This window comes from Drosophila gunungcola (genome assembly GCF_025200985.1).
Source record: "Drosophila gunungcola strain Sukarami chromosome 2R unlocalized genomic scaffold, Dgunungcola_SK_2 000020F, whole genome shotgun sequence".
Classification (NCBI taxonomy): domain Eukaryota; kingdom Metazoa; phylum Arthropoda; class Insecta; order Diptera; family Drosophilidae; genus Drosophila; species Drosophila gunungcola.
In genome coordinates this window covers 175,985-193,376 of record NW_026453174.1, presented here as the reverse complement: position 1 = coordinate 193,376, position 17,392 = coordinate 175,985, and the positions used below count along the sequence as shown (strand labels likewise).

Genomic DNA, 17,392 nt, shown 5'->3' with positions numbered 1-17,392 from the left:
ATGCGCTCAAATGTGCAATTCAATTTGAGCAGACTCCATTCCAAACAAACAAGGCAGCAATGCACTGCAAGAAAAATATGGGGTCTATCGTCAAATGACAAGTTATTCCAGCAAGAATAGTTGAATCTTAGTAAAGTTATTAAACAAGTTGCAACCTTAAATTCATGATTTAGGCAATACTCAAGTTAACCCTTATTTGATTTAGATCAATTTCCAGAGTCTAGAGTGTTTTCCCCAAGTTTCGAAGGCCTTTTCTCTCAGTGCTTTTTGGGGGCAAACCGAGGACATGAGTTCGGCATGCAGTTAACCAGAAAAGCAGCGCAGAAAGCAGCTTAGTCCGCCTGTGAACCGGAGGAGACCGCTTGCCGGGGTCGACTTAGCGCATAAAAAATTCAAAGTCAGTGAAACGCAGCTTAAGCTGTTTTTTACACAGCCAAGCCAGCGAAAACACACAAAGAGGGGCGCACAAAATCGGGATAAACACACATGTACAACACAGATGTTGGCGGATGATGTTGATGGGCTGGAGGTTTGGTGTTCGGGTTCGGGCTCTGGTTTTCAGGGGGGGGGGAAAGGGGGAAAATCCCACGGAAGGACGAATGGCAAACGGATGGGGAAGCTGCAGCATAAGCAAAGTAGATTAAACACCGCAAAGCAGTAAGCGCCCAATGAGTCGACAGTCGCCAGTGTAAATACCAGCGAAATGTTGCTTTTTTTGGGGGGTCAAAAGCAAAGCAGCAAAGCAAAGCGCAAAGCCGACAAAGCGTGCTTAAAAATGTCCAAAAGCAAACCAGGTCGCCCTTTTGCTGGCTGTCCAACTGATGGAATCTGCTTTTGGCCCAATCCCTGTGGCTCACGGAGTTTAAATATTTAGCAACAGTTTTCGGTGAAAAGTTTTTGGGGGGAACGGGCAAAGTTATGGGACACATGATATACGCTTGATATTTCTGGCCCTTTTGGGACGAGCTGTAAGCTGTAATAACGTAATTAAGTGGCTCACTTGTTGAGAGTTTGCAGTGACTGGGTTTCATTTTCTGGTAACTGTAACTACATCGGCCAGATGCAGTAATAATGAAATATCACAAACTTTCTAATGAGTTGTGGCAAATATTTGTAGTAAAAACCTAAACTTTCCACAAGCACGAAAAACAGATTACTATTAGAATTGTTTACAATTTAAATATTTTATGACATTCTCTTAATATATGCCACTAATTAATTTTAGAAAGTTCAGTTTTAAAAGTTTGTTAGAAAGATCTTAAAATTGAAATTCACATTTGTTATTGCTACTCATATGAGCAACTTTTTGTCATCAAGAATTTTATGAAAAATTCAAATTTGTGTTATTCCTGTCATTGTAATTGCAATTAAATTCAATATCTATAAATTTTAGATTTAATATATTATTCTTTTCTTTGTGATTTTCAATTTGCTTCTCCTTTTGCCAAATGAAACCACTAATAAATAATTTATTTCCAATTTTATTTAAATGCATTGAAGGCAGACAACCACTAAGTGACAAATACGAAAAGTTTTAAAGTGAACTTACATTGTAAGTCAAGTGACTTTTAAGTTATTGCAAATTAAAATGTAATATCCAAATTTAATAAGGAGCTTCGCAAGAGCAGTTTTAATTGCACTTATTGATGGCCCCAAGATATGCAAATTCATTTAAACATCTCCCAGTGCCTGTCACACAGATTGCATATTAAATATGCATTAACCGCAGTTCACTTTGTGCCTTTCCTTGCTGCTTGGAAAACCATCGTATATCCGCAGGAAACTCCTTCCCAATGCGGCCCCAATTTGTGTGCTACACTTCTCTCCGCTCGGTAATGTGTTAAATTTTCACAGTTGAATTTGTGTCTGTGTGCTGAGTAAATTTGAATTTGATTGAAAAGCGTGCGACAGTGCTTCGATCCTTTTACCTGCTGATGACGGGAGGGGATAGCTCTTACCTTTCGCTGTGAAACCGAACCCCCCAGCAACGTGGGCCACCCACATTTGTCGAAGTTTAGATAACGTTGCGCATCGTTTGGCGCCCAGGCTTGACTGCTTACTTTGCCACGATGTGGTGCGCCTTTGCTTGTCAAATGGTTTTGTATAGATTTTCCCCCATAGCCTCCCCTCATTTCCCCGCGCTTTACCTTATTTTTTTCTCCGTGCACATCTATGTGCCAGGGGTTTTTGTGACAGCTTGTTAGACGTATCCTGGCAGTTGCAGGAAAAAGCGGAACAGCAATGGCTCGAACTGAATGGAGCATTGTGTCCTGACGACGATGAATGTAAGCGATTTATTTTATGATTTATTGCGTATACTTATTGTGTATGCTGTCCAAGGATTCACATGTACTATACACTATACCCGCACACACATACAAATTTATCAGTGCTTCATTGTTAACACTTGCAAATCGAGCGGGCTTTGCAGATCCCTTCCTTTTCCGCAGGAGCAGCATTAAAAAATTTCAATTCCATCAAGTGTCAAATTAGTGGGGATTCTTAATTTAAGCAGCCATTCCACGTCAAGTCCTTCTTTTGTTCTTTTTTATGTGTTTTTTGTTTCTTTTTTGTTTGCTACCCAGCTCTGTTCATAAATAAAACATGCGGCTGCCACTCAATTAGGGCGTAAGTCCGGGTCCGAAACGGATTCGGATTCGGAATCGAACTCGGAACCCAGTCCAAATGAAAAGCCCCAACTTACAAATCAAAAAATGTATAAAACATGCAATTTGTTTGCCAAAAGTCATGCGTAAAGTGGTCCCTTTTCGGGCCCTTTTCCAGGTCTTCCCAGGATGCGGACTTAGTCCTTCCACTTCAAAATGAAACTGTTGCCTGTTAGCCTTAGTTACGTAGTGTTAGTGTTATTGTTACCCTAAGCCTTGGCAAAAGTTGGTAAATGAAGTGCCGAAAGTTGCTTGTCCAGACAAAAGTGAAACCGATGCAAAGTTAGCAGCATTTTGTCTTGCTTTGACTCACTCAACCTGGGTGTGATGTTATTTCGATATGGTATCCATCACAACCTCCTTGAGTGAGCGATAGCAGGACAGAGTATCCACAAATCTAACTGGCACCTATGAAAGATATCAAGAAAATTTAAAAAAAAATTAAAAAATATATAATATGAGAGAAGTCGTGTTAGCCATGAAATAAGCTCCTAAGAGTGTGTATTTAATTAAAAGTAGGGAAAATTATATAATGACAAGTGCTAAATAAATTTAAAAAATCATCAATTTAATTATATTCAATATATTCAATCATTTTATTTTAAAATCATCATCAACACTATATAAGCAATTTTCATTATGTTAAAAGAGTTAAATTTAATTTAAAAATGCAACCAATATCCTAAATTATTTGAAGAAACATGCCAAACAACCTAAGAATTCAGAGGCTGCGAGCAAAATTCAGTAGCATGTCAATTTAATAATGCTTAATGGCAAGAATCATTTTGGGCAATAAATTTATAAGTGCATATGGCACTGGCAGGCGGAGGCATACCATTTGATATCGCCAACCTCCGGAACTCGAAGGCTTCTTCCACTCCTACAACTGGATTTCCTACCCTGGGGGCGAAAAATTGAGAGGGCTGGCATGGTGGCAGCTTCTTGTGGCAAATATTTACCTTTTGGGGCCTTTGGGGCATCCCGCATGTGTCGGTCGTCTGCCTGGTTGCGAGCTCTCTACGAGAAAATAACATTTGCAATTTAAAGCACTTGAGACTTGTCACCGGGAAGTGGCTTTGATATCTATCTGGCTGGGTATAGGCATGCGTGTTCGGTGACTCTGTCAATTTCCAAACGTCTCTGGCTAATGGCAAATTTCCATTTATTACTCGCTGTGTCGTACTTTTTCCGTTATTACTCCTGTGGCCAAATTGCGATTATTTATTAATTAAATTTGTTATGACAACACAAGATGCAAAGTCATTTGTTTTTCCCTCTGCGCTCTGCGTGTGGGTTTTTGTGGCTTTCGGGCCAAATCTTTTGGGGAAAACCACGTAAAACCGGACAGTCTGTCCGGGCTGTTATTTCAAGACTTAGTCGGGCGGTGGTTGGCCTGGCTTTTAAGCTATTTTATTGAGTTTTCCACTCCCACTCAGTGTCAAAAAACCCTTTTTAGCCCTTTACTCACACCCACACACACACATCGCATACGGAAAGGCTTACATTTTTAATGTTGAGCAGACGGTTAACATAATTATGTTTGTCGATGGGGCGGAGCTGAGATTTTCCAAACAGGTGTACAAAAGTGAAATGAGCTACCCCGGAAAATCAGGGCAGGCTTTCAAGAGCTCGATAAAGTTTCGCTGCTTGCTTTAAATTAACCCCGATTTGGTGGCTCTCTGGCTGCTATATCCTGAGTAAACTAACTTGAGCTGGACACTTATGAGACATGCTACTCCTGCCACTTTGCACTTTCAGTGAAATTTTCAGGCAGCAGCACTTTTACAGCTCGTGTCGAAAGTGCGTCCAGCTGAGCTTTTGGATATTTATGAAAACCCTCGCAACGAGAGTTATGTAATTGACTCGATGTATCCTCTGTATATGAGAAATTTCAAGGCGAAGCAAAGTTTTGCCGCGACGACAAGGAAAAATGGCCAAAAAGAAAGATTTCGTATTTTCCAAGCGTTTTAATTTGTGCGAAATTAAGCAAAAAATAAACTCATTTTGCTAGCTGCAGCAGCAGCAGCAGCACAAACATGGCGAAACTTTTTCGATAGCTGTCTGACAACAAAGCGAAAATCAAAAAAAAAACTTTAACAAAAAAAAAAGAAAGCTGGAAAAACTTTCAGCGGAAGTTGATGGCAGGAAAACTCGAGTAAAATGTGCACGAAATTGTCTCTGCGCGAAAGAAAAATCTATGCGATTGAGGAGAAATTGCAAAATTCAATGCCCGCAGCAGCCGTCTGAGCCTTCGGCTTTTTCCATTACGGCATCTTTATTCCGGGTACGGGTACGGGTACGGCCACGCCCCCCTCCACCTGACCGCCCCCGCTATTTTGGCCATGACTTAGTGCCGACTTCTCATGCAAAGCTTTTCCCGACTGCCGACGGTGATTTAGTTGTTAGCCTGCGGACAAACATTTCATGGCTCGGTGTACTCAATTCAATCAATTGCCATCGACAGACAGACGGCGAGGATACCTCTTATATCCTGGCTTGTCCTGTCCCGGTGCAATTTTAATCAAAATTCGCATGTGTGTCGGCTGATATATTGCGACTCCGGCTGCCTTCAGTTGTCACGGGTTGGCGTAATGGCGACATTGGCGGAGATGAACAGGAAAATCGGGCCAAGGATTTGCTTGCGGTGATAATATCAAAGGCTTGCGAACAGGTTCTGTCTTTATATTACCGCACTTGATATTTAGCCAAATTGGGCATTTCAAATTTATTTGAATATCATTTAAATCTAATTGTTTTTCAGAAGTGAATAAGATTTTAATTAATATATATTTCCTTTCTTAAATATCTTATTATTATTTGTCTTTTTCTTTACTTTTTTGGGCTTGGTAAAAATCATTCTGATAACCCAGAAATTATCATTTATTTTTTTATAGTAATAGTAACAAACTGAGTCAATGAAAAGGTTTCTCCTTTTAAAGTCCTTACTAGAAAGGTCAGGAAAATAGCGATGAGATGGAAATTCATTCTGTAATAGCTTCCGTTCAACTGTGAGCTTCTTAAGATACGATAAGAAACGTTATGAAATCATAATTAATAAATTGCATTACCAGGAATGAAATAAGTTCAAAGAAATAACTACTGATAATAGCGTACATGTGGGTAATATTGATACTAAAAACCTAGAAATTAATTTTTTCATTTCAAATTATTAACGTAGATTATATTAAAATGAGAAATTTTCCTTTGGACATTTTTTGCTTAAAAGTAACCCTAATGAAGTGGGTTTAAATTTATTAATTTATTTTTCAAGTGTTGTGGGTCAAGAATAGCATTCGCAGTGTCCAAAGTATTAGGTGAAAAATGATTTTGCTGTTTGGCCAGCACAAAGGACCCGGCAACGCAGCCAAATGATTTTCTTTTGTTATTCACAGGCCATAGAGAGTGAGTTCCAGCCATTTGGCTAATTGTTCAGTTTGTTTTACGTGTAAGGCTACAAATTGGCCGAAGCACACGTTTTCCCAGACGACCAGGTAGTCGCACTCCCTTTCCCGAAACCGTAGTGCACGTTCCGCTTTTCCGTATAGCCCCAGAAACACCCGGAAACCCCCGGAAAAGCGTCGGGAAACGTCCTGCCGCCTGTCGGTCTCATAATAATTTAAATGCTGGGCACACAGAGTGACATGCCAAAGACAAACAGAGGTCAAGCTGCGTCAGTGGGACTGTTGCAACTGCAAATGGCTACGTGACCGGATGCACTGCAGCGGTTTGCATTTAAATCCAAAGGCGGCAGCAACAGAATTAGCTCGACAAAGGGTCGCCAGAGTCGGAGTGTCCCAACAAACGGGGATTAGACTGTTTGGTGGCAGAACGGGGTACGGCTTGAGTTAATTTACCCTGGCAACAAGCAACAAGCTCTGCGCAAATAGCAAACGACAAACGGTCTCCAGTTCCAGTTCCATAGCCATAGTCAAGCCCATGACCATTCCCCTCCCCTTGCCATTCTAGATCCGAATCCAAAAGGCTTGTGCCCGGCAGATCAACAGCCGAGCAAACAAATGGCGTTGCAATTGAGCACGTTTTTGTCGAGCGATGGAAATGAACTGCGACACGGTGATTCAGTTTGGAGTCGGACATACAAGTAGAAGAGTCAGAGTTTGGGTTTAAGTTTCAAGCCGGTCCGAGGTCCCTTCTCCATGTGGCAGGTCAAGTGGCATGTGGCATGTGGCATGCGGCAGTTGACAGTACGTGCGCCCAAAGATGTTTTCGCAGAATGTGTGTGTGTGTGCCTCTAAGTAAGTAAGCCGGTTGCCGAAAGATGAGTGGAGGCTGAACTACGCTGAGTCCTTGGATTTCATTCCAATGAAAAATCAAGAAGTAATAAAGACAGTTTTGAAAGAAAGTTTCGCATCTTGGATCCCTTTATATTTTATATATACAAATGGGTAGATTGTAGAAAGAAAGTTTCGCATCTTGGACCCCTTTACATCTTATAGATACAAATGGGTAGATTATAGGGTATTTCTAAGTATTTAATGAAGTTTAATAAAGTAGAATAAATAATACAAAATAATGAGTGATAAAGAATAATAAGTAATAAAGAATTAATAAATTTATATTCATAAAACGTAGTTTTAAAATTTAAATTTTATTATGGGTAAGGATGTATACTAGCTAAATTTTATATTAGCTTTATTAGAAATCCCTTAATAGTCATTCCATTGGAGGAAATACTTCCTTTAGTTATAAAACCTTATTACTAATATTTAATATCAGGGTGGTCATATTTGTTTATTTGCTATGCAACTTGTATGTTTCCTGTCCCGCTCACCAATAACGAAAGGCTATTTTTGATGCCTAGCAATCTGCCTGTCCCTTGGCTTAATGGCTCGAAAAAATGTAATTGGAAACGAAGCGGTTTAACAGAGAGAAGGGACAAAACAAGGCTGTGCCATTTAAGTGAGCCGATCACTCGGGCTGCAAGTGGCTAAATGCCTCAATGCATATTGCAGAACAACACGCACCTAGAGAATCCTGGCCATTAAGCTAAAACGGGGTTGGGAGAAAGCGAAAAAATAGCCTGGCAAATTGGGAAGGAGAAAGCTTACGGCAGAAAAGCAAGCTAGGTACTGGGTAAACCGCAAAAAAAGGATCAACTTTCGGACCTGTTTTTTTCTACGTTAGTTAACAGCAGCAGACGGGTCCAGGGTGTGTGTTGGGCATAAAAGAAACATAACTAATTTGCATAAAATGTGGAAACACGGCAGCAGCACACAGATATCTCAGTTTGGCCGGAACGAAGGGAAGAGCAAACTTTGTGGACGGAAATCGGGCAAAGTCGCCAGTGTAGAGTTGTCCCCAAAAGCCAGAATCCACTGCGGTTTCCTTCCATCCAAGTTGCCAGGTACTCTGTAGTGTTGATTGTGTGTGTGTGTGTGTTTGCCAAACTTTGCGCTGAATTTGCAAAATACTAAACTAAGTGAAAACCACCAAAGTCCGGCCCGCCCATGTCTTTAAGTGAGCGAAACTTTTAGCATGGCAAAGTGAAAGTGGAGTGTGTGTGGGTGGGTTGGTGATGGCACTGGCCACCATATTAGCGGTTAGCTAAATATCCCAAGACAAGACAAAGACACGGGACTTCAAGATATGCACAGTAAAAAAAGGAGTGATATATTCAAACGAAAGTCTAAAGTCAAATAGGGTTGTATTTTGTTTAAATTTGTGTGTTTATAGATTTCACCAGATCCAATTTAAATTTATTATATATTTTAAAACTCTTTCGTTTGACACAAGGCTACCAAAAGAATCACTTGGATTTTGAAATCACTTTTAAAGATGTCTAAGAAAAAGCAAAAATATATTTTGAATACGGAAGACACATGATAGTGATTCCGAATAACTAATGTAAATTTTTTACTGCATACTTTTACGAAGTGACTGCGACACTCCAGTGGTTTCTGTTGCAACCCCAATATTAATATTAATTTACAATGCAAGTTTCAAGTTTAAAATGCAATGCAATTGTAATCAACAAACTGATCCTCATATTTCTTTCTGTGTGTGTGTGAAAAACTTTCTCCGGCGTTAGGGATTATGCAAAAGAGTGGGGAACCCTTACAAAGTGGAATATCTTAGCATGCTGATATCATGTTTCCCTGTCTTTCCTGTCTTTTGCAGCCTGGTCAACCAGACGATGCCCGATGCCTCGAAGGTCCGGGTGTTGGTGCGCCGAGCCCTGAATGTTTGGGAGAACAACTCGAAGCTGACTTTCCGCGAGGTCTACAGCGACCAGGCTGACATACAAATACTCTTTGCACGGTGCGTATACTCAATGTTCTCTAGGGAGGATTGGAAAGCACGGTAGGTGGGGAGATCATAAAAAGCGAGTCTTTAGTGCCATAAACAAACGCACATAAAATTGCACTTAAAACCAGGCGAACGATAAATAAGCCAAGTATTAAATCCATGAAACGACGGCGATGATGAAATGCCACCGATGACAAAGTCGATGGGGCACACGAGGTGCTCTGGACACAGGACTCAGGACTCTGGACCCAGTTCGAATCAAAGAGTTTATGGCGGAGCTGCTTGTTTTTAGATAAGCTGTGAATATGATTTCCCCCTGGCCGTGCTCGTAACTCGTAACTCTCGGAAAACACCGAACTTATCCGGCATCTCTGCGCCATTTCCTTTTTGCAGGCTCGGCCACGGCGATGGCTATAAATTCGATGGACCTGGTCAGGTGCTGGCCCACGCCTTCTATCCCGGCGAGGACCGTGGCGGAGATGCCCACTTCGATGCGGACGAGACCTGGAACTTCGATGGCAATTCCGACGACAGACACGGTAGGTGTACATGTGGGAAAAAGTGTGGATGTTAGTGCAGTTCATCAACGCAGTTGGCCATGCCACATAATTGCGTTCAACTTTTGAGCTGAATTAATTGCATTAGATTGCATTATAGTCCCCCGGCGCAAAGTAGGCGGTGGAATTTCGGATATGCAGTCAGGAAATAGTATAGTATTTACCAAAGCATAAACCATTCTAAAAAAAAAAAATGAGATAAAACAAATATGTTAAACATGAAGAAGCGAAGTTCTATTCTTCTTTTAAACAGAATTTCATGAAAGTTTTAAAAATTGTAACAATAATAAACTTTTTTAACAAATGGGCAAATAAAAATGCTTCAAAGTAAAAAAAGAGGAATTTTAAAATAAGAAATCAATAAAACAAAAGGCTTTTTTTATTGTCAAAAATGTTTATAATGGTTTGGTATCATTTTTAATTACCAGATTTTAGATATTTATTTTTGTTTTTTTGGCCCAAAAGCTCCGAATATTTTTTGTATGTGGAGGGCATGAAAACCCGAAACCACACGCGAGCAAAACCAATAAATGCTCTATACGTTGCGGTAGGGAATGGGTCGGGAAGCGAAGAAGGCCAAAAATTCGGAAACCAGGAGAGGAGACCATGACTGGCGACGCATTGCCTGCAGTCGACCGCTTGCCTTTTGTAATTTAGCACAATAAATCGTCAGTCTAGAGTCCGGAGTCCGGAGTCCAGAGTCCAAAGTCCAGACCCCGTGAGGCCCCAAGAACGCCAGCGAACGGCAAACAGTGCTTCGGCATTTTAAATGGTTTTTAATGCCAATAAAAAATTGTCAGCATGACGCGTGACGTTGGCAGCCATTTTAAAATGTTGCAAGCGTCGCCATTTTTATGCCACTTACAATGTCGTCAAGGCGACGAGCCCGTCTTAACCCCCCCCTTTTGGCCCGCCATTAACCAGTCAGCGTATTTATGTTGCATTCCGTGTCCTGTCGTTGCAGGAACCAATTTTCTGAACGTGGCCCTGCACGAACTGGGTCACTCGCTGGGTCTGGGCCACTCCTCGAACTCGGATGCGATCATGTTCCCGTGGTACCAGAACAACGAGGTGGACGGCAACCTGCCCGACGACGACCGCCTTGGCATCCAGGAGCTGTACGGCTCCAAGGAGAAGACCTGGGGACCCTATAGGCCGCGCACCACGCCCTCGACCACCACCACAACTACTACGATGCGAACGCTGATCTTTAAGCCGGAGAAACCCGTCTACAGACCCAGGCAAAATCCCAACAGCAATCCGAATAAGGAACGCGATTGGTCCAGGGAGCGTCAGGAGCAGGAGCGGAGGCTTAAGGAGCGTGAGCGCCAGGAGCAGGAGCGGAGGCTCAAGGAGCGTGAGCGCCAGGAGCAGGAGCGGCAGGAGCAGGACAATCGCCGACGTGAACGGGAGCGGCTGGAGCGGGAGCGCGTGCGTCACGAGTGGGAGCTTGCGAATCGGGAGCGGAATGGCAACCGCCAACCAGTAACCGCCCCAACAAGAACCACTGCGAGAACCACAACCCGGCCGTATGCCACTGGAGGACACCGGCAGTTCCACCACCACAACAACAACAACAACAAGCCACGCAAACTCAAGCCGAACACCTGCATGACCTACTACGATGCCATCTCAATGTTCCGCAACGAACTGTTCATCTTCCGGGGACCGGTAAGATCTCTTTTGTCCTAAAAACCTCTTTTACATATAACATATATCATCTTCTTTCATAGTACCTTTGGCGCATTGGAGCCTCGGGCTTGTACCCTGGCTATCCCACGGAAACCAGGAGGCATTGGTCTGCTCTACCCGTGAACCTCACCAATGTGGATGCCGTATATGAAAACAAAAAGCGACAAATTGTCTTTTTCATTGGTAAGTAAACAAAATATAACCTTAAGTGGAAATTGTGGTCATAAAGCTTAAGTAAATTAAATTGGACTATAAAGAAACTGACTAGACTTTAATTATTAAAAACTAAACATTTTTTAAAAACCTTTGCAAATAGTAATAATATTATTTTTTGAGAATTTATTGTAACAAGAAGTCTTCTTGTTTCCACTTAATTCTTATTTCGATTTTTAAATATTTTCATTACATTTTAAACAATGTAGCCTGCATTTTGTTTTTTTTTAATAAGTCTTAATTTGGATTATTCAAAACTAACAATAATTCTTCTTGATTCCATTAATACTTCATATAGATTTTTAAACATTTTAATGTAACGTAATGCAGTCTGAACTATTTTGAGAAATTATATGTATTATTGTAAGAACTCTTCAAAACTTTAAGTTTTGTAAATACCTTTTTAAATAATAAATTCGGGACTTTTTTAGAATTTATTTGTATTATAACAAGAACTCTTTTTACAATAATGGACACAAATATATAAAACACTGTTCCTATTGAGTATCAAGACGAATTGCCACTCTAACCGATTTCTATATTTGCATATTCTCCCCACAGGACGTGAGTATTATGTGTTCAACTCGGTGACCTTGCTGCCTGGCTACCCGAAGCCGCTGGCCAGCCTGGGTCTGCCGCCCACTCTCACCCACATCGACGCCGCCTTCGTGTGGGGCCACAACAACCGCACCTACCTGACCAGCGGCACTCTGTACTGGCGCATCGATGACTACACCGGCCAGGTGGAGCTGGACTATCCGCGCGACATGGCCATCTGGTCGGGGGTGGGCTACAACATCGATGCGGCCTTCCAGTACACCGACGGCAAGACGTACTTCTTCAAGAACCTGGGCTACTGGGAGTTCAACGACGACCTCATGAAGGTGGCCCATGCCAGGCCCAAGTTGTCGTCGCGGAAGTGGATGCAGTGCGTTCGTAGTGAAAACGAGGTGGACGATGAGCAGCGATGGACGGCGTCCTTGGTTTCGGGTGAAAGCGAGGGCGATGGCAGCGACGAAACGGGGAGGAGTGGAGCCACGCAGCAAGGGATCAGGATCAGCCTCGTTATCCTGCTGCCGATCCTTCTGATTGCCACCACCATCTGGCGGAGTTAAGATTGGATGGAGGTCTTAGGCTAAGCGATCTCTAGCATTAAGAACCACGGTTCGCCTCGTATTTTTCATAAAGTAAACGATTTAGTAAGGACACATAAAGATCTGTTCTGGTTTTAGTTTTGTTTATGAAAACATTGAACATTAAACGATGTGCAACCAAGAAACTATTTTATTTTTATAATTACTATTGAAAATTCTATAATGTAATTTTACTGTTCGAATATGTAAAAAAAAATTGTTTTTTAATACAATAAAAACCAGAGCAGATCTAATAGGATCTATATGGCAGAGCGCAACTGTGTGACAGTCTGGCGCTTAAATGCCCCCAAAGACGACACCGAGCGGCCTTTCTTTAGATTTAAGGCAAATAAATCAACACCCAAATGAGAGTCGCATACAGATAAATGAATCTAGGACTCGGCACTGGATGATTTATTCATGGACACTTGCCAATTGTGCACACTGGCGCCATCTATTGGACAGATAGCAGGGCTGTTTTACCAGATATATATATACCATATACATATATAAGATAAATATTCAAGATTATACAGTAACTATTATTATACTTGATGTGGGAATAAATAATATTTTAAGTACGTACACATACAGGAAGCGTCGAAATTTCAATGTTGAAATTCGAAACCACAACTGCCTTATAAATAAGTACAGCATTGCTTTTTATTCATGTTTTGACGACCCTTTCTAATTATTTATATGTAAATGTGATATTATCATAAATTCAGCGCGATTGTAAACGAAAGATAAACTGAGCGAAAACGAAAATCTTACATTTTGGTTAGTTTCTAGTTAATTTTACATAAGATACTTAAGCTGCAAACTATCTTTTTATATACTTTTTTACAGAAACGAAAATAAATAAATACAATTAAAGCAAAAAGTTGCGTTTAGCAATATTATACCCTTGCAGAGGGTATTAGAGTTTCAGTCAGAAGTTTGCAACGCAGTGAATGAGGCAGCATCACTAGGAGAGTCGATCTAGCCAAGTCCGCCTGTACGTCCGGCCGTCCGTTTCTATGCAAACTTGTCTTTCAGTTTTACAGCTATCTATATGGAACAACGGAATATTAAAAAAGGGGTTTAAATCGGCCAGAAATTACAAACCAAGTCTTAAGCGCAGATTTTTAGAGAACTAAGCCAGAAGACTTTTAAGATATACCACTGCGAAATTGGATGCTTGAAAGAAAAGTTATGGACTTAAGACTGTAGGCTTTTGGTGCCATTTCTGTAATGCTATTTTTCAGAAATGAATTAAGGAGTTATATCGTACTAATAACATTTCAATATTTTTAAATAAAATTAAAATGCATATCTTTAGAGTCTTAAGCCACGAATCTTTAAAGATATACCACTTTGGCATCAGATGCCTGAGAGAAAAGTTATGGATTTAAAACTGCAGGTTTTTGCTCTCTTTTCTGCACAGACCATTTTTTCGGAGATTTAGAAAGGGGTTACATCATGAAATTGGCAAAAAATCGGCCCGAAATTATAAACCAAGTTTTAAACGCAGATTTTTAGAGAACTAAGCCAGAAGACTTTTAAGATATACCACTTTGAAATTGGATGCTTGAAAGAAAAGTTATGGACTTAAAACTGTAGCCTTTTGGTGCCATTTCTGTAATGCTATTTTTGAGAAATTAATTAAGGAGTTATATCGTGAAAATAACATTTCAATATTTTAAATAAAATTAAAATGCATATCTTTAGAGTCTTAAGCCACGAATCTTTAGAGATATACCACTTTGGCATCAGATGCCTGAGAGAAAAGTTATGGATTTAAAACTGCAGGTTTTTGCTCTCTTTTCTGCACAGACCATTTTTTCGGAGATTTAGAAAGGGGTTACATCATGAAATTGGCAAAAAATCGGCCCGAAATTATAAACCAAGTTTTAAACGCAGATTTTTAGAGAACTAAGCCAGAAGACTTTAAAGATATACCACTTCGAAATTGGATGCTTGAAAGAAAAGTTATGGACTTAAAACTGTTGGCTTTTGGTGCCATTTCTGTAATGCTATTTTTCAGAAGTTAGTTAGGAGTAATATCGTAAAAATTACATTTCAATATTTTTAAATAAAATTAAAATTCATTTTTTAGAGGCTTAAGCCACGAATCTTTAGAGATATACCACTTTGGCATCAGATGCCTGAGAGAAAAGTTATGGATTTAAAACTGCAGGTTTTTGCTCTCTTTTCTGCACAGACCATTTTTTCGGAGATTTAGAAAGGGGTTACATCATGAAATTGGCAAAAAATCGGCCCGAAATTATAAACCAAGTTTTAAACGCAGATTTTTAGAGAACTAAGCCAGAAGACTTTAAAGATGTACCACTTCGAAATTGGATGCTTGAAAGAAAAGTTATGGACTTAAAACTGTAGGCTTTTGGTGCCATTTCTGTAATGCTATTTTTCAGAAATGAATTAAGGAGTTATATCGTACTAATAACATTTCAATATTTTTAAATAAAATTAAAATGCATATCTTTAGAGTCTTAAGCCACGAATCTTTAGAGATATACCACTTTGGCATCAGATGCCTGAGAGAAAAGTTATGGATTTAAAACTGCAGGTTTTTGCTCTCTTTTCTGCACAGACCATTTTTTCGGAGATTTAGAAAGGGGTTACATCATGAAATTGGCAAAAAATCGGCCCGAAATTATAAACCAAGTTTTAAACGCAGATTTTTAGAGAACTAAGCCAGAAGACTTTTAAGATATACCACTTCGAAATTGGATGCTTGAAAGAAAAGTTATGGACTTAAAACTGTAGGCTTTTGGTGCCATTTCTGTAATGCTATTTTTCAGAAGTTAGTTAGGAGTAATATCGTAAAAATTACATTTCAATATTTTTAAATAAAATTAAAATTCATTTTTTAGAGGCTTAAGCCACGAATCTTTAGAGATATACCACTTTGGCATCAGATGCCTGAGAGAAAAGTTATGGATTTAAAACTGCAGGTTTTTGCTCTCTTTTCTGCACAGACCATTTTTTCGGAGATTTAGAAAGGGGTTACATCATGAAATTGGCAAAAAATCGGCCCGAAATTATAAACCAAGTTTTAAACGCAGATTTTAGAGAACTAAGCCAGAAGACTTTAAAGATGTACCACTTCGAAATTGGATGCTTGAAAGAAAAGTTATGGACTTAAAACTGTAGGCTTTTGGTGCCATTTCTGTAATGCTATTTTTCAGAAATGAATTAAGGAGTTATATCGTACTAATAACATTTCAATATTTTTAAATAAAATTAAAATGCATATCTTTAGAGTCTTAAGCCACGAATCTTTAGAGATATACCACTTTGGCATCAGATGCCTGAGAGAAAAGTTATGGATTTAAAACTGCAGGTTTTTGCTCTCTTTTCTGCACAGACCATTTTTTCGGAGATTTAGAAAGGGGTTACATCATGAAATTGGCAAAAAATCGGCCCGAAATTATAAACCAAGTTTTAAACGCAGATTTTTAGAGAGAGTTTTATGGACTTAAAACTGTAGGCTTTTGGTGCCATTTCTGTAATGCTATTTTTCAGAAATGAATTAAGGAGTTATATCGTACTAATAACATTTCAATATTTTTAAATAAAATTAAAATGCATATCTTTAGAGTCCTAAGCCACGAATCTTTAGAGATATACCACTTTGGCATCAGATGCCTGAGAGAAAAGTTATGGATTTAAAACTGCAGGTTTTTGCTCTCTTTTCTGCACAGACCATTTTTTCGGAGATTTAGAAAGGGGTTACATCATGAAATTGGCAAAAAATCGGCCCGAAATTATAAACCAAGTTTTAAACGCAGATTTTTAGAGAACTAAGCCAGAAGACTTTAAAGATATACCACTTCGAAATTGGATGCTTGAAAGAAAAGTTATGGACTTAAAACTGTAGGCTTTTGATGCCATTTCTGTAATGCTATTTTTCAGAAATTAATTAAGGAGTTATATCGTACTAATAACATTTCAATATTTTTAAATAAAATTAAAATCAATTTTTTAGAGACTTAAACTGTAGGCTTTTGGTGCCATTTCTGTAATGATATTTTTCAGAAAATAATTAAGGAGTTAAAATAAAAGAATAACAACCCAATGTTTTCTAATTGAATTTAAATGCAGATGTTTAAAGACTTAAGCCACTAATCTTTAGAGATATACCACTTTAACATCCCTGAATAAAAAGTTATGGATTTAAAACTGCAGGTTTTTGGTCACTTTGGTCACTAATCTGTAACTCCTTAATAAGTTTCTGAAAAATAGTATTACAGAAATGTTTTCAAACGACATAGGATCGCGTGAAATTATGTTGTTTTAAAACAGCGGAAATAAGTTGTTTAGTCGTCCCTTAAAAACCATTGTTTTTTAGTAACTGTTTTAAATAAAAATATTCAAAAACAAACTTGTTACTGGGCCATACCATTATCTATTTGAGAGACATAACAAAAAACCAATTTTAGTAGCACAGAGAAGGGATTGTCGAAAAAACCCCAAAAATATATCTACCGACCATAATTCTACGACCCTGATGTACACAAATTTGACATTACCATGATGACGGAGCTAAAAAATAACACCTAAATGGGAACCCTATTCGATATAAATGTGTCGTATATGTTTTACCGCACAACAGAAACAAAAAAATGTGTCATTAGCGATAATATCGTTATCTCAGCGTATAGACAAGGCTGAAGGAAATCTGAAAAGTTAGTGTGCTGATAAAAATGGCGGGTGAAACAGGTGAAAGTTTTAGTTTTTATTCGAATACCAAATAATATATTATGTATGGGGCATGTCCACTTCCTGTCGGTTCATCTTTGTGCCAGCGTTATCTGAAGGAGTGTTGATCCCCACCGATCGTAATGCTATTGTAATGGTTACA

General features: G+C 39.4%; 1 protein-coding gene across 2 annotated transcripts in view; it reads left to right on the top strand.

The window, feature by feature from the left end:
• LOC128256605 (matrix metalloproteinase-2) overlaps positions 1-13,408 on the top strand; it is a 77,122-nt gene extending 63,714 nt beyond the window's left edge. For both annotated transcript variants that reach the window (XM_052987083.1, XM_052987084.1), the window contains 5 exons: positions 8,802-8,942; positions 9,324-9,469; positions 10,452-11,158; positions 11,221-11,362; positions 11,954-13,408. In XM_052987083.1, coding sequence (XP_052843043.1) covers positions 8,802-8,942; positions 9,324-9,469; positions 10,452-11,158; positions 11,221-11,362; positions 11,954-12,507 — 1,690 coding nt within the window. In that variant the 3' untranslated portion in view covers positions 12,508-13,408. The remainder of the gene's footprint in view (positions 1-8,801; positions 8,943-9,323; positions 9,470-10,451; positions 11,159-11,220; positions 11,363-11,953) is intronic.
• Positions 13,409-17,392: the final 3,984 nt, after the last annotated feature.